The sequence below is a fragment of the Megalobrama amblycephala genome, linkage group LG19 (genome assembly GCF_018812025.1).
Source record: "Megalobrama amblycephala isolate DHTTF-2021 linkage group LG19, ASM1881202v1, whole genome shotgun sequence".
In the NCBI taxonomy this organism is placed as follows: domain Eukaryota; kingdom Metazoa; phylum Chordata; class Actinopteri; order Cypriniformes; family Xenocyprididae; genus Megalobrama; species Megalobrama amblycephala.
Window position 1 is genome coordinate 27442434 of NC_063062.1, and position 24843 is coordinate 27467276.

Genomic DNA, 24843 nt, shown 5'->3' on the forward strand with positions numbered 1-24843 from the left:
ATTCACTCTCACTGAATTCATTTTTTCATATAATGGATGTGGAGGCTGTCAGCCCCTAACATTCTGCTTAATATCTCCTCTCAAGTTTCACAGAACAAGTCATCCCAGAGCAACTATGAGGGTAAATGATGACAGAGTTTTCATTTTTGGGTGACCAATCCCTTTAACATGTAATAACTTATCATGAATGTGACACACATCACACACACTCAGTACAGCGTGACTGTCAGCGGTATTTGGCGCGCCGCGGGAGGATCTAGTAGTGTTGTATTGCTTTGCTGTTGTTACGGCAACAGACACGCTGAGAACGCTGACACGTTCCAAAACAAAGTTGATTACCTGTCGATAAACATGTTTGAATGCGTTTAATTCGTTGGAAAAACTTTAACATTAACTGCTTTTAATAAATTCATTTCTGACAAGTGATTAGTAGCCTATCATAATGCGAAAGGCGCCGCGTGGTGAAGCGTCGATCGCCGTCGATGATGCTGTGGTGCTGCAGCTCCGCGCGCTCTGGAGAAGATATGAGCATCACTGCATGCAGATTGACAGCTGTCCCAGTGCAGTGCTCAAACAGGACATCCTTCACCAAATCGACAAACAGGAACATCTCAAAAAGGTATTTTACAGAGTGAAACGGTTATTAAACTGGGCTGGAAACTGGTAGGCCTATCTACGCCCCAAAACAGTGTAATTTGTAAACTATTAAGTTATATTGCTTTAGGAAGATCAATTCAGTAACATCACTGAAAGGCAGTCTTATTAAAATGAAAATGCTGGCATCATTTAGGCTACTTTAATTTGTCATGACTTTTTTTTCTTTCTACTGCGAAACACAACACAAAAGATAGGCTATTTTGAGGAATGTTAAAGAACATAACAACATAACAAAACAGGCACCAAAGTCTGTAACTTCAAAAATTGGATTAAAAACTTTACAGATTCATAGTACTTTACCAGATGTACATTTTAAAATTTTCACAGCCTTAAATGACTTAATTAAAAGTTTGTTACAGAAACATTGGAAGAATTTTGGACATTCGGTATTTGTAAATGAAGAATTTGGCATTCCGAAATAGGCCTATTTACAAAATTGTCCATACTTTTGTCTTCATGCTTATAACAACAAATAATTCATATTTAAAGGATTAGTTCACTTTCAAATAAAATTTTCCTGATAATTTACTCACCCCTATGTCATCCAAGATGTTCATGTCTTTCTTTCTTCAGTCGAAAAGAAATTAAGGTTTTTGATGAAAACATTCCAGTATTATTCTCCTTATAGTGGATTTAAATGGACTCCACGGTTGAAGGTCAAAATTACAGTTTCAGTGCGGCTTCAAAGGGCTTTAAACGATACCAGACGAGGAATAAGGGTCTTATCTAGTGAAACGATCGGTCATTTTCTAAAAAAATACAAAGGTATATGCTTTATAAACACAAATGATCGCCTTTCAAGTGCTTACGCTTTCCGTATTCTTCAAAAAGCTTACGCTGTATGTCCTACGCATTCCCCATTCTACTTACGGAACAAACGCGGCGCCAGTTCAGTTTTTTCTGTAAGAAGAATAGGGAAGGCGTAGGACATACAGCGCAAGCTTTTTGAAGAATACGGAAAGTGGAATGGTGGAAGCACTTGCAAGGCGATCATTTGTGTTTATAAAGCGTATACATTTGTATTTTTTTAAAGAAAATGACTGATCATTCCGCTAGATAAGACCCTTATTCCTCGTCTGGTATCGTTTAAAGTAGAGGTCTGCATTCCCGCGGCTTTCCCGCGGGAACCGCAGGACCCGATAAGATGTCTTGCTGCGCGGGATTAAGTTTTGCATGAAAGGCGGATTGCGGTCGGTAACTATAGAGTGCATTAGGCGGGAGCGGGCGGTCTGACAGTAACCCGGTCGCTCCCGAGATGCATTGACATCCGTGCATCCGTGCTTAAACTTGAAGTGAACAAAACTGTGGTGGCGTTCACACAGTCACCAGTTCCCTGTCCTGAGAAACCTGGCAAGATATGTTCTTTGCATTAGAGGTCTGTGCGAGTGCATCTTCAGAGAACATTCAACATTTGTGATCGGATTTTGGAGGAAATATGGTCTGAAATGGTCGTCAGTCAGCATCATTCTGTTCTTGCGTGGATGGTGTTGACAGCATTATAGACAAATAATAAATCTTATATGCAACATTTTATATTTGTTATCCTCAATCACTCTCTTTCTTTAGGGGAAGTTTAAACGCGAGATTCTGGAAACGATCTTTAGCGAGACCCGTCGGGTCAGGAAGAAAATCACTATATAAGGATGGCGGGTGAACACAGAGTGTCCCGCGCAGACCTCTAGGTTTAAGCCCTTTGAAGCTGCACTAAAACTAATTTTGACCTTCAACTGTTTGGAGGCCATTGAAGTCCACTATAAGGAGAATAATCCTGGAATGTTTTCATCAAAACCCTAATTTCTTTTCGACTGAAGAAAGAAAGACATGAACATCTTGGATGACATTAAAACATGAGTAAATTATCAGGAAATTTTCATTCAGAAGTGAACTAATCCTTTAATGTTATCTTTAAATGTTTAAAGAAAACAAATGACACAACATCTTCTCAATATTGTTATAAAAGGAGCATTCTTTTCCAATTTCCATAAACTTAGAGAGTAAAATGTTAGTTATCATTTTTCTGTAATATATTTAAAGGATTAGTTCACTTTCAAATGAAAATTAGCCCAAGCTTTACTCACCCTCAAGCCATCCTAGGTGTATATGACTTTTTTTCCTTCTGATAAACACAATCAGAGAAATATTAATAAATATCCTGACGCATCCAAGCTTTATAATGGTAGTGAACAGGGGTCACGAGTATGAGCTGAAGAAAGTGCTTCCATCCACATCCGTCCATCATAAACGTGTACTCCACATGGATCTGGGGGTTTAATAAAGGCCTTCTGAAGTGAAGCAATGCGTTTGTGTAAAAAAAAATCCATATTTAAGAAGTTATCAAGTAAAATATCTAGCTTCTGCCAGAACGCCTTCCGTATTCAACGTACGAAGAAAGTGTAAAACTCTTGCAGTTCAAAAAGCTTACGCTACATCCTACGCCTTCCCTATAACTTACGGAAAAAGTCCCTCGCAAGACTTTTGCGTTCTCCCAAGAAACTTTTGTTCGCTCACAAAGAACACAAATGGAAAGTTTCTTGGGGGAACACAAAATTTTACAATCGAATGCAAAGGCATTGACATTTTTTCCTCCTATATCATATTTTTTTCATTACCATGTCTCTTTAGGGGCTCCGTGAAATATTTCTTTCTTTTTTTTCTGCTGTTTATGGGGTGAAATGTGACCCGGACACAGATTTAATGATACTCACCTGTTAATCAGTGACTTCTTTTTAAATTAATGTTTTGTTAAAATGTGTACTGCACGCATCTCCTTCGCACTCACTGTTTCTGTCTGTTCCTCTCCCTTCCGTGTAGATAACACTGTCATTTCCAGATTGCGGGCCCTCAGACACTATTCTGCCCAGCCTTCAGCCTCTGTTAATGGCTATACGAGATGAGCGTTACACACATGCCCAAGAATTCCACATCTGGAGTCTGTCTCTCAAGCAAAAAGATGTAGTTGAGCTGGTGAGCACTGATCCCACTTTACTATAGATTCTAGTTTTGTGATTGGCAGTTAGGAAACCATTTAGTCTCAAAATGATTGTTCTAGCACACAAAAGAGAGAAAGAGTCCTCCAGGGCAGCCAAGCCTGCTGCAAATCAAACCAAACCTTCCTGTGCAAACAAAAAAATGTTTGTTCAGTCACATCACTCACAGTACGATATGTGTCCTTTTTTTGCAGCAGTAAATGGTAATGAGCCATAACTGTTAACATTTTATCTTAACACCAGATCAGTTTAGCTCTGGAAAGAGTTTTGAATAACACAACAATTTCAGGTTCCAGAACTCTGAATGTTTTCTGTCATCTAGGCATTTTTGTTGCAAAACATTTTGGCTTTAAATGTTAAATGCACCTGCTTTCTCTCTCTCCCTTTCCATCAATCACATTCTTTTTGTTGGTGCATTTCCACAATCATTTCACATCATTATCGAAGTGAAAAATTAAACCTTCGCAATGAAACAGAATTAAATATGTCTTATGGATTACTTTCATGATACTTTTGTGGTGCTATGGCATCCCTTTTCAAGCTTGAAAGCAGGGTTGTTAAAATTACCCACTTCAGTACCAAGTTGATATTAAAATTTTTAAAATGTGACGATAAGAGCATTTCCCTCTAGCATATTGAGAGCTGTTGAGCGGATTCTAAAACACCTCTGATTGGCCATTGTGTTCACACATGCAGGTGTCGTCACATTTTTAAAATTTTAGTACCTTTTGGTACCAAATTTGGTACTTTTGACAACCATACTTGAAAGCTGCAGTCCTCTTTACAACTGCATGACAAAGAGAAATCGGTGTATTATTTGTATTTTATTTAAAATGTCTCCTTTTGTGTTCCACACAACAAGATAAGGGTTAAAGGATTAGTTCTTTTTGAAATGAAAATTAACCCAAGCTTTACTCACCCTCAAGCCATCCTAGGTGAATATGACTTTCTTCTTTCTGATGAATATAATCACAGAAATATTAATAAATATCCTGACACATCCGAGCTTTATAATGGTATTGATAGGGATCAATGAGTATGAGCTGAAGAAAGTGCTTCCATCCACATGCATCCATCCTAAATTTGTGCTCCACACAGCTCCGGGGGGTTAATAAAGTCCTTCTGAAGTGAAGCGATGTGTTTGTGTAAAAATAATATCCATATTTAACAAGTTATGAAGTAAAATATCTTGCTTCCGCACGAGCCACCTTCCATATTCAACGTACGCTTAAAGTGTAAACTCTTAAAGTGTAAAAAAAACTCTTAACTTTAATATGGAAGGCGGTCTAGTGGAAGCTACATATTTTACTGCATAACTTGTTTAAATATGGATATTTTTTTTACACAAACGCATTGCTTCACTTCAGAAAGCCTTTATTAACTCCCTGAGGTCTGAAAACGCGCCAGCGCGTTTTTTTCACATTGCAGCAAAACAGACTTAAAATACTCCGTCATTTTTTGTCATAGAGACATAAGTAATATATCAATTGAAACTATAGAATATCTTCTTTTATTTGTATACACTCAGAGTAAAAACAAAATTTTGTGCTTTTTGCAAAATAAAGAAAACTAAAATGATGTATGATCTGTCCTCTCCCTCTGAACAAAGTTTAATCTGATAGTTCTCAGAAAATGAACTATAACTTAGTGAATACTAATCACAAAAAAATAGACTTATGTCTAAAGACACGTTGAAATGTTAGGTTTTAAATCATGTAAGTCATATCGAAAACAAAAATTCTGTGTTTATGTAATCTGTATGAAAAGAGAGCCATGTCAGAAATCCGTGATTCAGCTCATTATCCGCTAATGCGGCCACAACCACGGAGCGAGCGCTATTCAGAGGCAAATTCAGAGGCAATACATGCATTCATCGTCTCAATCGTGTATTTATTGTCTTGAAAAGTGTTTATCTGTATGTAAAAGCCTGTATGTTAGCGACCTCTAGAAGACATGCCGTTACTTCCTGATGTGTCCTCTTCTTCTTTAGAATAATTTGTGGACTAAATGTGCACAGAGAGCACCCTCCGGCTGCAAGTATGAATTGAAAACACCATTCCTGAAATGTCCTCTTCTTCTTTAGAATAATTTGTGGACTAAAGGTGTACAGAGCGCCCTCCGGCTGCAAGTATGAATTGAAAACACCAGCGCTTATAGTGATAACAATGAATATAGAATAAATATAACTCCTCTGTATAGAAAATTGACATAAACATATGAGAATCCATCAATATTTCTCCAAATGTGAATGCTTTTAAACTAAAAACCTATATTCAGACTCTTTGCATCACAGAAATACATTATATTTTAAAGAATATAATAGAATACCATTATTTTAAATTGAGCTGAGACATGATTACAGAGGTTTTTTTCACAGCCTACCTGACTGAAAGGCCTCATTATTATGCAGCACCATTAGAGGTTCTTTATGCGATTCTTTTGTCTTCTCAGGTGTAAATGAGCCATTATTCATGATGATTCAAGCCTCCACGCATACTGTGTTTCTTGACAAAAAGTGTCTTACAAAAACTAAATCAATATATTGTTTTATATGAACAAGTAGGCATTATAATTTTTACATAATTTTGAAGCAAAAACTCTAGCCTACAACCCCCAATACCCAGAAGTCTTGTAAACACAGATTTAATATATATTTTTGGCCTTATTTCAGTGACTTAATTTTTTTGTTTTTTCAATAACCATGCATAAACGTTATTCCTTCAAAAACACAAACATGTGCATACATGTTCCTCACATATTATGGTAGCCTAGTTTTTGCTGAATACAGTGTAATGACACCTTTGTCATTAATATGTTTATGAACAACTGAAAAAGCACAAATGTCAGGGCATGTCAAAACTTCTCCAGGCCCCAAATCAGCCTCAGACTCCAGAGGCTTAACCCCACGGAGCCGTGTGGAGCACATATTTATGATGGATGGATGTGGATGGAAGCACTTTCTTCAGCTCATACTCATTGATTCTGATCACTGCCATTATAAAGCTCAGATGCGTCAGGATATTTATTAATATTTCTGTGATTATGTTCATCAGAAAGAAGAAAGTCATATACATCTAGGATGGCTTGAGGGTGAGTAATGCTTGGGCTAATTTTCATTTCGAAGTAATGACCAAATTCTTATGTTTGATTGAAATTTTGCTTAAACCAGAAACAACTGACATTGTAAACTGTTCTTTTGCCACAGAGACACATCTGTTTTTTTTTGTATTTAGAAAACAGGTATTATTATCACTGTGGTGGTGCTTTTCTAGTTTGAGAGGCCATGGCAAGAACCGCAATACCTCTGAGGCTGTGGCGGACTGTCAAATCCATGAAAGCCTAATTAAAATCAGGGGATTTATTCATCTGCTGCCAAAACTTTTCATTATTTTTCCAGCAATATAAAACTTGTAACTTCTGTAGGAACCTGAGAGAAACCTGAGAAATTACAGCACATCATAAACTATTTTTTTTTTTCATTCAAAACTGATATACACAGTATGTAGTCCAATCAACAAACACTTAGTTTAAAGTCAGCATGCATTGTCATACAATTTTTCATCCCTGTTTTGGGCCTGAAAATAGCCTAGCATATAATGTAAATCAGGGGGCTGGACAACTCGTCAATGTCCAACTTGAAACTTAAAGTTTAGATTGTTCATGTGTTCATGTTATGGCTACTGACATATTTTTATTATCCCGTGTTCCACACCCATTTTCATTCCCTTCAAGGGGCAACATGTTCACACTTCAGCTCATATAAATCGGAAAAATCTGTCCAATTAAACGGTGAGATTTACTTCCAGCTTTGATGCTGTGAAAATCACTGCCATATTTTTTCAGACCTGCAGACAATGAATGTAAGGAAAACAATATGGTGGATAAGCATGCAATTGAAGTTCTGCACTTAAATGCTGTTAGGACAACCCCAACATATAAATTTGGCACATACACAGATTTATATGTGCCGGTCAGACGGTTATAACAATAAGTGCTTGAGAGTTCTATAAGAGGTCCTCATTTTTAAGATGTTGATGAGATTCTGGGAGATTTTTTTTTCTGCTGTAGATCATCACTAAGGGGAGCTTTCTATAATAGGCTAAAATTGATATCTTTATGGAATTACTCTTTTTCTCACAGTTAGAAAGAGATTACACACAGCCGCTATGTCAAGAACCGCAGCTTTGATCTTTGTGATACTAAGCTATTTATTTCAGTATGCCAGTTTGAGTGACTTAGCAGTGCCTGCGAGTGCACAAACCAGCCTTTAATCTCTTGGACTCTGGTGGGAATTGTGTGGCTATTATGTGGTCTTTCTGTTGTATAATAATCAGTTGTATATTAAAAGAAATATGAAAATTATAAAAAACAAAGTAGCACTGATTAAATGAACCAAATTTGTATATTTTCTGAAGAAAAAGTGAGTGTTGTCTGCCCGTGCAAAACTCACCATCACATTGCTAAATTGTTATGGGTGTTTGTCAGGACATTGTTGTAATGTAAATCCAGTTGACAGTGTTCAACATAATAGTAATTGTAAAATTTACAAAAAAATTATGCATTTCACCAACCTAGCTGTTTGTTCTGACAGTGTCTTCTTTTGGAGCAAAGGGGGAGGACAGTTTATCCCTTCAGATCGCTGGAGCTGCTTGATTGCAAACTGACTGAATGGTCTCTGGAAAGATTGGGCAAGGCTGCAGGCATCAGCTACCTCACCACACTCTGCCTGGACTACACATGGTGAGAGGACATCTGATTGTATATTGTGTGAATGTCCTCAGATGCCATTTGTCATTCCAGTTTGTCAATCACAGTGTACATAAGAGATGGGCGACTTCGATCCTGGAGGGCCAGTGTCCTACAGAGTTTATAGCGGCCGTTCACACAGAACATGTTTTTCCATTCCACTGTGCTACTTTTCCATTATTTTTATATACAGACATGGACAGAATTGTTGGTACTCTTGATAAATATGATCAAAGATGACTTTAAAAATAAATCTGCATTGTTTATCCTTTTGATCTTTAATTAATAAAATTAGCAAAAATCTAACCTTTCATTGAAGGAAAAGAATTGAAAGTGGGGGAAAATCACATTATTAAATAAATGTTTTTCTCCAAAACACATTGGCCACAATTATTGGCACCCTTTTATTCAATACTTTTTGCAACTTCCTTTTGCCAAGATAACAGCTCTGACCTATAATGCCTGATGAGTTTGGAGAACACCTGACAAGAGATCAGAGACCATTCCTTCATGCAGAATCTCTACAGATCCTTCACGTTCCATGTTGGTGCTTCTTCTCTTCAGTTCACTCCACTCATTTTCTTTAGGGTTCAGTTCAGGGGACTGGGATGGCAATGGCAGAAGCTTCATTTTGCGCTCAGTGACACATTTTTGTGTTGGTTTTGATGTTTGTTTTGAATCATTGTCCTGATGGAAGATCTAGCAGAAACGGTCAGGTTTTCTGTTGGTATTTGATAGAATCCATGATACCATGAATCTGAACAAGATGTCCAGGACCTCCAGCAGAATTATAGGCCCACAACATTAAAGATCCAGCAGTATATTTAACCGTGGGCATGGGGTACTTTTTATCCATGTGTGCACCAAACCCATCTGGTGGGTTTGCTGCCAAAAAGCTCTTTTTTTTAGTTATTTTTAGTCATCTGACCATAGAAGCCAGTCCCGTTTGAAGTTCCAGTCTTGTCTGACAACTGAATATGCTGGAGATTGTTTCTGGATGAGAGCAGAGGATTTTTCTTGTAACCCTCCTGAACAACTTGTGGGGATGTAGGTGCTGTTTGATAATTTTTTTAGGCTTTCTGAGACTCAAGACTCAACTAATCTCTTCAATTCTCCAGCTGTGATCCTTGGAGAGTCTTTGGCCACCTAAACTCTCCTCCTCACCGCACATTAGGATGATTTAGACACACGTCCTCTTCCAGGCAGATTTGTAACATCTTTAGTTGATTGGAACTTCTTAATTATTTCTCTGATAGTGGAAATGGGTTTTTTCTTTTTCTTTAGCTATTTTCTTACAGCCACTTTCTATTTTGTGAAGCTCAACAATCTTTTGCTGTACATCAGAACTATATTCTTTGGTTTTACTCATTGTGAGGAATGATTAAGGGAATTTGGCTTTTGTGTTTTCTCATGTTTATACTCCTGTTGAACAGGAAGTCATGGCTGAACAATTTCATGTTCATGATCACCCTGGTGTGCTAAAAAAATGTAAATATGAATGGGAATATACATCAGAGATATTTTACTCATAAAAAATTCTAGGGGTGCCAATAATTGTGGCCAGCGTGTTTTGGAGAAAAACATTTATTTCACAATGTGATTTTTCCCACCACTTTCAATTCTTTTCCTTCAATGAAAGGTTAGATTTTTGCTAATTTTATAAATTAAAGATCAAAAGGATAAACAATGCAGATTTATTTTTACAGTCATCTTTGATCATATTTATTAAGGTTACAAGCAATTTTGTCTATGTCTGTAAACATGCACTAGATAGACGTGTTTGACCGTTGCGCTCGCGTCTTTTGCGGTGTCTTGCGCATGACACACCGTTCTAAAAATGTGCCGCACAACTTAAAATCAGACCTTGCTTTTTTTCCCATTCCACGGCCTGTGTCTCGGGTTTTTCAAAGCAAAAACGCGTTCTATGTGAGCCAGCCCTAAGGTCGCATATCTCATCATGCTCCATCGAAAGCCATCTCAATTTGAAGGATCCTTTGAAGGCAGCCTTCATTTCACGTACTTCATTTGGCTTATTTTGGATGCATCAAGTGTATCCTTTGTGTCCTCCAGTCACTTACAATCCTTTGCACACATTTCAGTTCACAAAAAGAATTATCGGAAAATGAATCGGAACTGAGGTCGTACAGTTTCACTATGTAATGTAAGACAAAAAATTTTGGAGATGAAGGCATTGTTTTTTTTTTTTGTTGTAAATCAATCACATAATGCTAAACAGTAAATATAAAGCTTTTTAATATAAAGTATTTTTCAAATGATATTTTTAATAGTATTTTCTGTGCCGTGACCACAGAGAGCAGAAACATTTATGACGATGTAGCCATGCGCACATACTAGACTGTCTAATTCTAGTGTTTAATGCTGAGGACTCTAGCATACAAGCCTCTGAAGGACTGGACTAGGAAGTACGCAGCCTCACTAGGATGCAGCCTTCTATTTGAGAAGCACCCTATGTCTTCAGTATTACTTAAAAATTACAGGCAGGTGTGTTTGTTTTGGGATGGAACTAAAATCTGCTGGACAGTGGCCCTCCAGAACTGAAGTTGCCAATCCCTGTGTTAAACTCTACATTGCAAGTGTGTGCCAAGATATCTAGAGAAAATGATATCATTTACTATACCAACAGTGCTTTTTACACAATGGCTGGTGATTGCAACAATGTTTAACCTTTAAAATTGTTTTGCAGTATCTTGATCCAATCTCATACTTTTTTGATTGATCGCCATAATCCTGGAAATGAAACCCATGACCTTGTTATGAGCCTTTCACACAGAACCTGTTTTTGCATTCAAATGCACTACTTGGTTTTCTAGATAAATGTGCTAGACGGACGTGTTTGACCATTATGCTTGTGTCTTGCAACTTTTGCAGCTTCTTGCACATGACATGCCATTCTAAGAAGTTAAAAGAACTTCTTAAAAAACGTGTCTCTGGACCTTGTGTTTTTTCCCCATTCCACCACTCTGTGTCCCACGTTTTTAAACATGAAAACAAGTTCTGTGTAATTGGCACCTTACAATGCTATTCTACTGTTTGAGCTACAGTACTTTTGAAAATGTTTTAGCCTTTTGGTTCAATAGTTTCAGCATGCATTTTTTTCCTATTTATATACTGTATATTTTTAGTCATTTTCAATGTGTTTTTAAAGGTTTAATAATGACCTCTCATCTCTCTCTGTCTGTCTCTCTCTCAGTGTGGGACAGGAAGGATTGAAAGGTTTGCTGAGTGGAGGTTTGGGGACCAGTCAAATATGTTCCTTGAGTTTATGTTATTGTGGTTTGGGTTCATGGAGTGGAACTCTGCTTGCTTCACTTCTCACCAACAGTTCTGTGAGGTACGGACTGTTATGACCACTGATGCTTATGTTTCCCATTAACCTATGACTCTCTGCTGTGACTCCTGGGATCCATCAGCTTCTGCTGAAATATTTCATCACATATTATTTTATAAATGTGAGTTTCAGCTGATGACTGCTTACTGCTGATGACATCCTACTGGGCCAGTGTGGTTTTCAGAGTTACAGGGGCCCTTGCTGTGGGACCAAAGAAAGGTTATTTTGACAATCCAATAGATCATCCACACACTTTCCTCTACTCTGACAGAAATTCATGCATAGCTCACCCTAGACTGTATCTGAGATCATCCGCACATACCTACCACATCTCTCTCCTACCATGCCACCTTCACAACCTCTAAAAGTTTAAATAATTTGATGTAGCATTGCATGTAGTCCATATCTTTTTAAAGTTATATGTTTGGCCTTTCTGCAATAGGAATGCTAAGAGAGAGACAGGATATGACTGGAGAAGAGAGAGAAGAATGAGATTGGGAAAGGGCCATGAGTGAGAACTCAAATGCTGGCATGAAGCACTGTTGTGGGAATGAGTCTCTGAGACTGAAATGCATTGGTTTAGGGTCTCTTGTAACACTGGTTCAAAGATTCAACCTGAAACTAGCAGGTGCCATCTCAAGACCTCAGGCAAGGGAGATTGGCCTAACCAAACTTGGTGCCTGGATTGCACTAGAGACTCTAAAGGCCCCACTATAGCAATCAAAGAACAAACTGGTGTGAATTTCGAACAAAATCAGTTTTCAAAACAGCTTGCCAAAGAAAACTTTCTGGAAAAGTTCACTCCAACTGGTTAACACCTATCACTAACATTGCTGAGGCTCGACTTTCTTTGACGTGGAAATCTTCTCCAGTTCATTTCTTTTGTTCAGCCCATCGAGGTCAGTAAAAAATGAACACACTGGAGAGCTGTTTTATAGTAGAAATTGAAGTTGCAATTATAATTGAAAGAGACACTGACGTCAAATATGATTGATCATTGCATAGAGTTTGTATTGGCGGTATGGTTCTGTTCTGGGCAAGAACTCCCTGCGCATCCATGCAGAGCAGCAATAACATCCCTAGGGTAAACAGAACAGAACCAACATATGCAGATATAATTAATGTCAATAATTTAACATGTACACATATTTCAAGAATTAGTCTGATTCAGGGGAATCATAAGGCCAATCCTGACTGAAGAGAGGAGGAGCTGGGGATGGAGGAGGGTAATTAGCTCCTGAGAAATGCAATAACTGCTGATGATACTGAGGAGCTTATTTATGAATGCTATGATAGGCATTGTATTCCTATAGGTAGACGTAAGTCACCTGGGAGTCAGCTGATGCGAGCTTGACTGATGTGACCTGCCAGAACTGACGCTAACGCTGGATTTTTTATGTTTAATACTGAAAAGCTGCTTGCTTTGAAGCAATCTATTGTATAAAGGGCTATATAAAACATAACATTACTTGATTGGAGTCCCAAATTGCACAGCTTGTGCAAATATATCCAACTTTAGGTGTTCAATACTAAGGCAGAAAAGACACTGATTATGTCCATGCTATCCATCACACTAAGGCATGTGGACCATCTGTATCCACATTGAGCTTCAATACTCACCTAAGAGCAGTCCCAGTGAGGAGAAAATGAAAGGGATACGGAATATGTGTGTTCACAAAGTTGATATTTGCAGTCAGCCAGAAATTTGGAAGTCATCTCAAACCACATGGCCAAGGTGCACCTTTTGGAGAACAAGCTGCTTACAAATCAGCATGTTCAGAAGAAGAAACGTTCATAAAATAGCGCTTTCTCGGGGAAAATGCTCGTAAAACTGCAGGATCCAGATGGAAAAAAAGCATTGTACAAGGGTTAAACCAAAGCTCTTTTCAGATGAAAACTGCATAGAGTATCATCACTAATTGATTTCATCAACCGAGAATGAAGAAGAGATCGAGTTGACATGTTTGAGGGCTTTTATAACTCAAGAAACATCATGCATCACAGCTAACTCTTTAATTTGTTTCTTTTTAAAATGTGAACGCAGGTATTTCCTCTAGTGACTCTTACAGTCTGTAATGAAAGGAAATATATGTTTTATGGTGTCAAATTATAAATATCTTAAGAAAATAAAAATATAAACTAGTTATTATGATGGGTCTTTCATCATCTTTTGTCTGTGTGTATTGAGCCAAGACTTCTGACATATATCATTAAAAATGAACATAACAGAATCTATAGTTTCATGTCAAATCAGGTAAATGCATTGACTGTGAGAAATTTATTTAATTGATCAGTCAGTTTCATCAGTAGGCTTACTTTGTCAGCCCTAAATGCATTCATTGGTTGATCCTCATCTTTAGGGAGCTGTACATCAATGGCAATGAGCTGCAATGTGGGGGTGCCAGTGAGCTGCTGAGACCTGTGGCTGAAAACAGCCAAAAAATGGCAGAGATCCAAAACAGGGCCACATCCATCACAGGTGTGTATGTGAGTCTATCAACTTTCACCTAATTCATTCTATCAGTAGTACAGACAACAGATGCCGACCAACGGCAACAGACATTTTGTCAGGGGTGGAATGTCTGAGAAGTGACATGTGAATTGGTCTTAAAAGGTCAAGATAAGGCTTCTCCATTAAGTTTTTATGTTTTTCCAAACCTCAGATTACTATAAGGTTCTGTATGAGCGGAATACATGCAGTGTGTAATGTTATGCAATGGAATGTGTCAAGAAACTAAATTATGAGAATAATCACCTCATCATTCTTTTTTCATGACTTACCAGTTGACATTAAAAGGTGTAAAGTAACCTCAGTTTGTGCAAAGTGATGTCATTCACATGTTTCCCCCTTTCAGATGAGACAGAGTTGATCTCCCAAATGAGCAATACGTCTTCCAGGCAAAAGAAAGCAAAGAACAAAGGTACTGCTAATTTTCTGAACTGTTGTTTTCTTCCTCTCAGAAGACCATATCAGGAGCCTCATACCAAGCCTGAAACATATATATTAGATTAACTAAATCCAAACAAACATATTCATATAGCCTTAAAATAAAATAAAAATTGAACTAAACAGTGTCCACATATTCACAGAGTTATCACTATGAGCTCCTATGGAATATTGCTTTCCCTTGTGTTAAACATCACAAAACCTCCATTAAAACCACCTGAACAAATATTCTTGCTTAGGACTACTATTACAGCACCTTGGCAACACAACAGGAGAAACAGGAAATATCAGTGTCAAACAGAACTGTATTTGATACATGCTTGTACATAGTCCTAGACAGATATACACCAAACTCTTTTAATCAAAGCAACTTATTTACAGAGTAATAGTACATGAAGATTCGTGGCTCTTTCTGAGGGACTGGGGCCATTTCTTTCTCATTTGTGTCTCATGACACTTGATATAATTAACATGAAAACAAAAGAGAATAGGAGTTGAGGATCTAATTGTAGCTTTCTTCACATGAAAGATAATTCAAGAAGATTTGTAAAAAACGAAACAAAAAAAACACCAGCTTTGCATAAATGGATAGACAATAACCGTCAGTCAACCGAAGAAACTACAGAGAATTGTATAAATATATCGGTTGAGAGAGTAAGGATACATAGGATGTTAACTAACTGATCGAGTGTGGAACATATTAAGTAAACAAGGGAACAAATTAGAACACACATAGGCTGTGTCTGAAATCGCCCCCATACCCTTTAATAATAGGTCACTATGTGCGGGGACAGCCATATGTAGTGGTGTCCGAAACAACAGTGGACGTTATCGAGTGCACTCATTCAATCCCATAATGCACTGCAATAACGAGTGTACAACTGATGTACACTCAACGGCTAGAGAATACCCATGATGGACTGTGAGGGTCGTGCCAAATGAAGTAGATGGCGCCCGCAGCTGAATCCATCTGTTTTCCAAACCGCTGGTCCTGCAGCATAATATCATACAGGTATAAATTCCTTTTTTATTGATTATTAAATGGTTTAAGTAAGGTTTATACATGCTAGTTTCCATGACAGAGTTCAAGATAAATCTTTTCATTACTACTGGAGCTGCCAGTTTGCTAAGTTTCAAACGATTATTTAAACAGAAACAGAAACTATGCAAAAGCGGCAGCACTGTCAGAATTCGCTAACTCTCTTTCATTCACTCCTTCAAGTGGACTATATTAGTGGAGTAACGAAGTGTGGAAAAGTGAATGAGGGTATAGGGGGTGATTTCGAACACAGCTATAGAAATCATGACAACCAAGGAAGCAGGAACTAAACAAACTGAGAATACGGGAACAAAGGAATGAAACAAACTTCTCCAAACAGAAATCAAATCAGACTAGCTGTGACAATCATTACTGTTACATTTGTATTGGTTAAATGTGTTGTGGAAGTTAGAATATTATTAATTCTATCAATACACTTAAAATTTGGTGCAGTCCTCTTTGGTGGGTTCTCCCATTTGAACATATGCATGGTTACTTGCTAGTTTTCGATAAGCCAGCTTGGGCATTTTCTCTGAACTGTTAGCTGTCATTCTGTACTTGTTGTACATCGACACATCAATGGTTGACTTTTTAATTGTTGTATTTATTTTTTTAATGCAGTTACCACACTTGCCTAATTTGCCAATAAACCAGTTTTATTGATTGCAATAACGTTTGTATAAGAAACGTGGTGTCTGTAATTGGACATTTTTTCAGCACTTCAAATGTTATTTTTTATGCCAAAAACATTATTTGTTCACCCTTCTGAGACTGTCTCCATTTGTAAAACCGAACGTTTCAAGATGTAGGAAATACAACATTTGATAGAAAACACTTTCATTTAAAAATATCATGAAAAAACATTAACTTTTCTTGTTAACGAATTACACAGAAAGCTTTCCCTTCCTTTATAATCACAGAGTGAAGCTGTCAGTCAGTGCAGCGCAAGCTCATTAATTTCGGCACACTTGTGAAAACTCCCATTTTGTTCGATGATTCTAACTAAAGTGTACAATAAATCCTTCATTTACAGTGTGTTGATGCAGGGGTTTTTTTTTTGTTTTTTTACACGAAAGTGTGAAAAATGATGGTCAAATTGAATTTTGTCTTTTTATACTGTCTTCTGTTTGAATAACTAAATTAATGCTAGGCCTGACTATTTAAACTAAGTATTACACTGTTGATGCTGTTAAAGCTACCCCAGGACATTAAGGACAGTGACATTTCAATGGAAGTTTTCCAGCTGGCTTATATTATTGCGGAAGTTCTTAAGAACGCTGCCAATTAAAATGCCATTAACATGGATTACATAGGATTTTTTGAAAGATCAGATGCAAGCTTTTCAAATTAAACTACTTTAAAAATGAACAAAAAACACATGGGACTAGAAGCTCCATTTCTAAGTGAGCTTCACACACATAATCAAACGTGCACGGACACTTATAAATGACATATAATGAATGTTTTCACACACATAAATCGATCATATTGTCATGGGAAGGCCATAACTGAATTTGTGGTTTGTGGTGAGTGAAGCTGGTCTCACACTCCACACTCTCACACTCTTTTCTTGTTTATGCACTGTTATCAAAAAAAATGAATCCCATCTTTTGATGAATGGGAGGAGGTAGTGAGTCATGTCTTTTTGATGGGTGCCAGATTAGTCTCAGCTGTGAATGACATGTTGTTGTGGTTAGGAAAGAAGACGAAGAAGAAAAGAGAAAAAGCAAAGAGCAGTCCAGGCGCTGCAGGGGGCCCATGGCTAAAGAAGCTGCACATGTTTGATAACTCCATTGATCACTCAGAAAAGGAGGAACTAACTCGATTCTTGGAGCTCCTTTGCATGTGAGTATACATGACTGTGTACACACAGTGACTGTTCAAAATGTCATCGTTCTTTTCTTGGCTACTGGAGTTGTCAGCACAGATGATGTATTTTTGACCATAAAAGATATGTTTAAAATGCTTTGACAGGCTTAACACTGGTGTAAGCAATGCTAACTTGCGCCAGATAAAGCTACTGCAATGCAAAATGTGATTTTCTTACTCAGTATTTTCATCTTGTTCATCTGGAGCTGTATGGATTACTTTTATAATGGATGGATGGATGCACATTTTTGGGCTTCAAAAAAAAAAAAATGGTACCACTCACTCTCATTATGAAGCTTGGAAGAGTCAGGATATTTTTTTAATATAACTCTGATTGTGTTTGGCTGAAAGAAGAAAGTCATATGTACCTAGGATGGCTTGAGGGTGAGTAAATTATGAGATTTTTTTGGGTGAACTAACCCTTTAAATGAGTTTATGCTATAAAAATGAAATAAAAAAGTATCTGCCAATGTTTGAGAATGAATTTAAGAATGTTTAGACATTTGTACTGGAAAACAAGAGAAAAATAGAGAGTAAGAAAATCACTTTTTGCAGCGTGAATTGGCCGCGTCTCTTCAACCACATGCCCTCGGTCTAAAAGCCAGTACTATTAATTAGCATTCCCATTCATCTCGATGACATTTGCTTTAGGACTTGAATGCCCGGGAAAGTACGTGACCTGCATGCTGCCATCTTTGTTATCGGGCACTTAATTGTTTTTTTAGCCAATCACCTGAGCTGTAAATACCTTGCAAATAATCACTCTGAAACCACAGTAAAATGATTTCCAATAAACGCTGATTAGCTGAAGGAACCATGAGAATTTTTTTTTTTTTTGCTGACATTTTATAAATGCTATTACAGAAAAAAAAAATTGCTGACTGCAATTAAACAGTTAGACACTCAATTCATTACAAGCACCAGCATGGCAGCATCAGGGTACAATTGAGGACCAAATGGAGGTCAAGCTCTCTGTTAAGTCTCTTTGTCAACAGTTAGCCCCATTCAGAATTTAATGGTCATATGAGACAGACTTTTATAGCTGTATATTCACAATCCGAACGTTGTTAATGTCACGTCTGGATTTGGCTAAGACCTTCTACCCATCCTCTCTATTTTACAGTTAAGGAATTTGATGTGCTCTGCTGATAAGCATATTAGCTAAATCCAATTTGTCCCTTCTTTTTCTGTTCTGCATTCTTCTTCCCTAGAAACGAAAGAATATACTGTATATAATGTAATGTTTTCGGACTCTTCATTGCATGTTATTTGCATCTTTATATGTAATTTCATAATTACTTCTATTGTCTTTGAAATATGGTTAAAGTGTAGACAACAAGCATTTATGGTCAACTAAAATGTAATATAATTCTATTTAAACTTGTATGACATGTATTAAAATGTATTTGTAATTGTACACATTTGCGATGAAGTTGCAATTTTAGTACATTTAAAATATTTTTTACAATATATAATCATATTATAATATATTATAAGTGAATTTGTATTGTATTATAAGTGATAATTTGTATTGTATTATAAGTATTATAAGTGAATTTTTTAAAAGTATACTTAAAGGATTAGTCCACTTTCAAATAAAATTTTCCTGATAAATTACTTACCCCCATGTCATCCAAGATGTTCATGTCTTTCTTTCTTCAGTCGAAAAGAAATGAAGGTTTTTGATGAAAACATTCCAGAATTATTCTCCTTATAATGGACTTCAATGGCTTCCAAACGGATGAAGGTCAAAATTACAGTTTCAGTGCAGCTTCAAAGGGCTTTAAACGATACCAGATGAGGAATAAGGGTCTTATCTAGCGAAATGATCGGTCGATTTTTTTCGAAAAAAATACAACTGTATATGCTTTATAAACACAAATTATCGCCTTACAAGTGCTTCCGCTTTCCGTATTCTTAAAAAAGCTTACGCTGTATGTCCTACGCTTTCCCTATTCTACTGCGGCGCCAGTTCCATGATCATTTGTGTTTATAAAGCATATACAGTTGTATTTTTTTCGAAAAAAAATTATCGTTTCGCTAGATAAGACCCTTATTCCTCGTCTGATATCGTTTAAAGCCCTTTGAAGCTGCATTAAAACGGACATTTTGACCTTCAACCGTTTGGGGTCCATTGAAGTCCACTATAAGATGTTCATGTCTTTCTTTCTTCAGCTGAAAAGAAATGAAGGTTTTTAAGGAAAACATTCCAGGATTTTTCTCCATATAGTGGACTTCAAGGGCTACTAATGGGTTGAAGGTCCAAATTGCGGTTTCAGTGCAGCTTCAAAACACTCTAGTCTACATTATCCCAGCCGAGGAATAAGGGTCTTATCTAGCCAAAAGATCGGTCATTTTCTAAAAAAGTTAAAAAATTATATACTTTTTAACCACAAATACCTGTCTTGCACTGCTCTGCGATGGGCCACCCATTACATAATCACGTTGGAAAGGTCTCTGCAATTTAGACCTTTAACCCGTTGGTAACCACTGAAGTCCACTATATGGAGAAAAATCCTGGAATGTTTTCCTCAAAAACCAAAATTTCTTTTTGACTAAAGAAAGAAAGACAAACTTCTTGGATGACATGGGGGTGAGTAAATTATCAGGAAATTTTCATTTCAATTTTCAAAAGTGAACTAATCCTTTTTAAGTGGCCTTTAATTTAATTCATATTATATTATCTGCAAGTACGGTGTTTAAAAAATGTACTTTTAAGATTTGAAGTACATTACAAGTGCACGCACACTCAACAAGTTAAGGACACTTCTTTTTCACAAGTGTTCCCCAAGCACGTACTATAAGATTTAGCTTTATACCACCCAGATAGAGCTGTCCTTCTCCTCAGCCTGCAACCTTCACATCGTCTTTTATGCACAAAGGTCAGATTCAGTACTGGTTGACCTAGAGTGTAAGACATTTAACTACTGCTTTCAGTTGTTCTCAAGGTGATATTTTATCCATATGTGATATTTCATCTTCTGTCAGATTGCTGATCTCATAGTCTCAGACAGATAGACAGATATTGATGCGTGTAATATGTTTAATGATAAGTATGATCATAGTAGCCATTAAAAATAAAGTTCAATAAACATGAGTGTTTTAGTGAACTGAACATTTTCACAGTAGTCTTAAACAGGGCAAATCATGCATTACTGGTTATTAATTTTTTCCCCTAAGGTCAATGAACAGACTTTTGGCATTGCCATCTGAGCAGCAAAACACACTCCATTTCTGTTTTACACAAGCATCTGCAAAATGTATGCAGGTCTTATTTATTTTAACATCCACATGAACAGATTACGGCACTAACAGCTGCGCAGCAGAACCAAAATTGCAAGTAAAGTTTTGCACATCACATGCAGAACTCAGAAAATACAGTCCAAATAGACCAAATAGATATGTAAAGTGCAAAATTTTGATGAAGTAACAAAATACACACCTTTTGTTTGAAAAGAAATATGCCTGTTGAACTTGATACAAATTCCACATGTTGTGACAGGCACACAAACAACAGATTCAATGCAGTAAATCTGACTGAATCCAGATGATTGAAGTAGTTTATAGCTACACTTTGGTGAGTTAGTTGTAAACATAGTTCCCTTTCTCATGTAAATTTTATTATTTATGGCCATTATCATATCATTTAGGAAATAGTCAATAACCCATTTTTTTTCTGCACAGAACAGCAGTTTGGTTGCACAGCGGAAAAGCACAATAGGAGGCTGCTGTTGTAGTTACGCTGCTACTTCGCTTTCTGTCAAACAGGAAGAACCAGAGAAAGGGTGGAAAAATGATCAAGATTTTTTTTTGGCACAAAACAACATTGGCTAACATAAGTGAACCAGAAACTGATTTCTTTGGCAACTCACTCACTGAATATTCTTAATTAACACTGATTAAAATACCCTCTGTCAGCATTTTCAATTGAAATCGTTTACAGCTGTTACTGTTTCTCAACATGTTTGTAATAATTGATTTGTTAGATGGTAGACTTAAGTTTGGCCACAGTGAGTAAATACTTTTACCATCTGTCTGAACAGTTGATCCTAACCCATCAAACTCATCATATGTGCTGTCTCGTTCTACTGTACATGTGTCTATAAATGTCTTTCAGTCTAGTACGGTCCTCCAGTCACCTGACCGAACTGGACCTTGGTGAGAATCACATCGGAGAGGATGGTGGGAAAGTGCTTTTAGAGGCCCTGAGAGAGAGACAAGCAGGTGTGAACTTTAATGTTATGGAAATATGACTCTTAAGAGGGCAGAGGTGACCTCATGCAAAGATTTTAAGTTTTGAGGTCCATACATGAAATGTAATGTCCGACTTAACTCGTATAGAAGGAGTACTCAAATACACGGCATTTAGAAAATGTGGGGTGACCAAGGGCCAGTGAAAAACATGACCTGAACAAGTTGATTTTCAGCCATAATTAAAGTGATAATTGTCTAATTACAGATACCAATAGTTTAACTCGTATTAAATTAGTGAGTTCTGGAGATGCCATTTTTAAAAAGAAAATACTAATTATTTTATCCTTTTTCTCATCACTTGATCCCTCAACGTTCATATAACAAAGAGAAAAAAGTTTTTAAAACATTTAAAAAACTGAACGTTTTAAACACAGAAGCACAGATAAAAGTCTGGATATGTGCTGGTAGTGGAGAAATGAGATTCTAAATAATTTTTCCATCTCCTTGACAGCTAAACTATCTCCAATCAAAATCCAAGTTTCAACACGCATGTCCACAGAAACATTCAGTGCCATTTTGAAAAGTGCAAAGGAACTTAAATCTGGGAAAAAGAGAAGAAAGACAAAGGTACGGTATAAGATTTTGTGATGTTGAAAAACGTTACTTCCAAATTTAGCGTACAGTGACCCTAAAAAGGATTTGGACACTAAAAATGTCTGTATAAATGTGTAAACAAATGATGCTAGAGCTTTTCTCAGAACTAACTTCTTATTTTTGCAACAATTTTCTAGTCACAAGACTTCAAATCATTTTTGGGGACACTGTTTTTGCTTAAAATGTCATAAAAATGTAAAAGAATTCAAGTATGAATATCTGTAATAATTGTGTTATTTTATCATTTCTAAAGGGAAAAACAAAGTAGTTCATCTGTCTGAAGGATATTGAAAGGATGTTACTGGTTCACACAAGAATGTTTCACCATATTTGTCGCCGTAGTTTTTTAGAAATCATCCTCTTCCATGTGGTCTGAATTGTGTTCGACAACAGCCGCGCACCAAATGTGACCACATAACAGACTCGCGGTTTATGAAGCACTTATTTGTCAGTGGTGCAGCCAGGGGCGCCCCCAAGGGGTGGCCACCCCTGCATAAACTCTGGCCACCCCTGTGGCCACCCCAGTATAATTTTGCATCGGGTACTATTAATTTAAATGCATAATGTAAATTCACAAGTTCATGAAGTGAAAGAAAATAAAATGCCACCAAAAAAGATAGATTGACTGACGCCACCAGAGTAGCTGTTTTACTGCCACCAAGAGTCTAAATAGTAATGTCTACAGACCTGAATTTCAAATGCTATTTATACTGTGAAGAGGGTAGGGTAGGGGTGTGCGATATATTTAGTCTACGATTTTATCATAATTGTTGTTTTAACGATGCACATCGATCTGACATCCCTGTATGTGATGTTGTCTTGTAGATTAGACTAGTGTCGGTGCGCATTTAGAGTGCACGCTTTCACTGTGTTAATAAATATCACATGAAGAGTGCCGTTTTTCTCCAGATATCAGCATAACAAATGTTATATAAATTTTATTCATGTTTACATTTTAGACATCATTGCCTGTTTCTGCACAATTTCGCCAACGAATATAGTTCAGATCAAATCCAGAGCATTGTATTGCGTCCCTGAGCAACAAATGGCACTGTTTACTGAATGAATCAGCTTTTTGAACGAATAAGTTGAATCATTGAAAACTGGAAAAGATAGGTTACAAGTGACGACGAGGGAGCTTCAGTTGAACAACAGTGAACTGCGGTCAGATGAGATATTGTCAGACTATGTCAGTAAAATTCAGAAAAATGAACAGGTCCAATCAGCCGTTATTCTGTGCTCGCGGCGCGCACTCAAGTATTGCATGCGCAAATGTGCCGGCGCGCGCTGCATAATTACTTTATTATAGCTTAAATAAAGGTCACGTTCTTCGTGATCCCATGTTTCAAACTTTAGTTAGTGTGTAATGTTGTTGTTAGAGTATAAGTAAAATCTGTAAAATTTTAAAGCTCAAAGTTCAATGCCAAGCGAGATATTTTATTTAACAGAAGTCGCCTACATCGAACGGCCAGTTTGGACTACATCCCTCTACTTCCTTCTTTAATGACGTCACTAAAACAGTTTTTTGACTAACCTCCGCCCACAGGAATACACAAGAGTTGCGTTTGTAGAGTGTGTTTGTCACCATGTCGTCGAAACGCTGTTATTTTCATCCCGCAGTCCAATCACCGGGTCTGATTCCAGCTCAGATTGATAGGGTAAAATTAAAGACATGTTTACAGTAACACTGAGCGCGTGCATCTCCACGTTATGGTAAGAGGCGTGACCTTTCCGGGCAAGGTTCGCTAAGCTGCTGTCGAATCACAACACAGGAACCGCTGGCACAATCAGAACTCGTTACGTATTTCTGAAGGAGGGACTTCATAGAACAAGGAAGTCATCAGCCCGTTTTTATGACAGTGGAAACAGCGGTATACAGATAAGTAAATTATGTGGAAAATACTGTGTTTTTTTACACGCGAAACATGAACACATGTTATATTGCACACTATAAACACAATCAAAGCTTCAAAAAAAACACGAAAAACGGGACCTTTAAATAAAGCCCAAAAGAATATGAGCAATGACCGTCATTGCTCTGTTGTAAGTTAAGTCATGAAATTACCACACATGCGATTAAAGCTGCCTCAAAACTGTGAATGCATGTATTTGTTGACATGGTTTTAAAGCTATTGTTATCCAATTTGTTGGCCTTAAAACATCTTAAAAATGCACATATGTACACCAGATAAATCTAAATTTTCTCGGGGGAGCATGCCCCCAAACCCCCCTAGCAAACTATATTTTATGACCTCGGTAATTATGAAACCATAATGCAATCTGAGGTAAATGTGTATTTTTACAAATGTGCACACTTTTGGACTAAAACGGTGTAGGTATGTGTATGCAAATAAATGGGACCGAATGCGACTGAATGTAAAGGTTTGTGTCCTCATTATTC

The 24843-nt window shown here is 37.1% G+C and overlaps 1 protein-coding gene across 5 annotated transcripts; it reads left to right on the forward strand.

Moving 5' to 3' along the window:
* Positions 1–255: 255 nt before the first annotated feature.
* Positions 256–24604, forward strand: LOC125254743. Of its 5 annotated transcripts, XR_007181725.1 has the most exons (11): positions 256–619; positions 3469–3621; positions 8236–8384; positions 11602–11742; positions 14100–14218; positions 14595–14660; positions 17423–17570; positions 21712–21818; positions 22300–22415; positions 22785–23762; positions 24448–24604. XR_007181725.1 is itself a non-coding variant. In XM_048169524.1 (10 exons), exons 1-10 carry the CDS (start codon positions 443–445, stop codon positions 22708–22710), a joined length of 1191 nt encoding a protein of 396 aa, XP_048025481.1. In that variant the 5' UTR covers positions 256–442; the 3' UTR covers positions 22711–22927. The 5 variants fall into 5 exon arrangements, 1 of the variants encoding a protein (XP_048025481.1); XR_007181726.1 differs by lacking the exon at positions 11602–11742; XR_007181727.1 differs by lacking the exon at positions 3469–3621.
* The last annotated feature ends 239 nt before the right edge of the window (positions 24605–24843 follow it).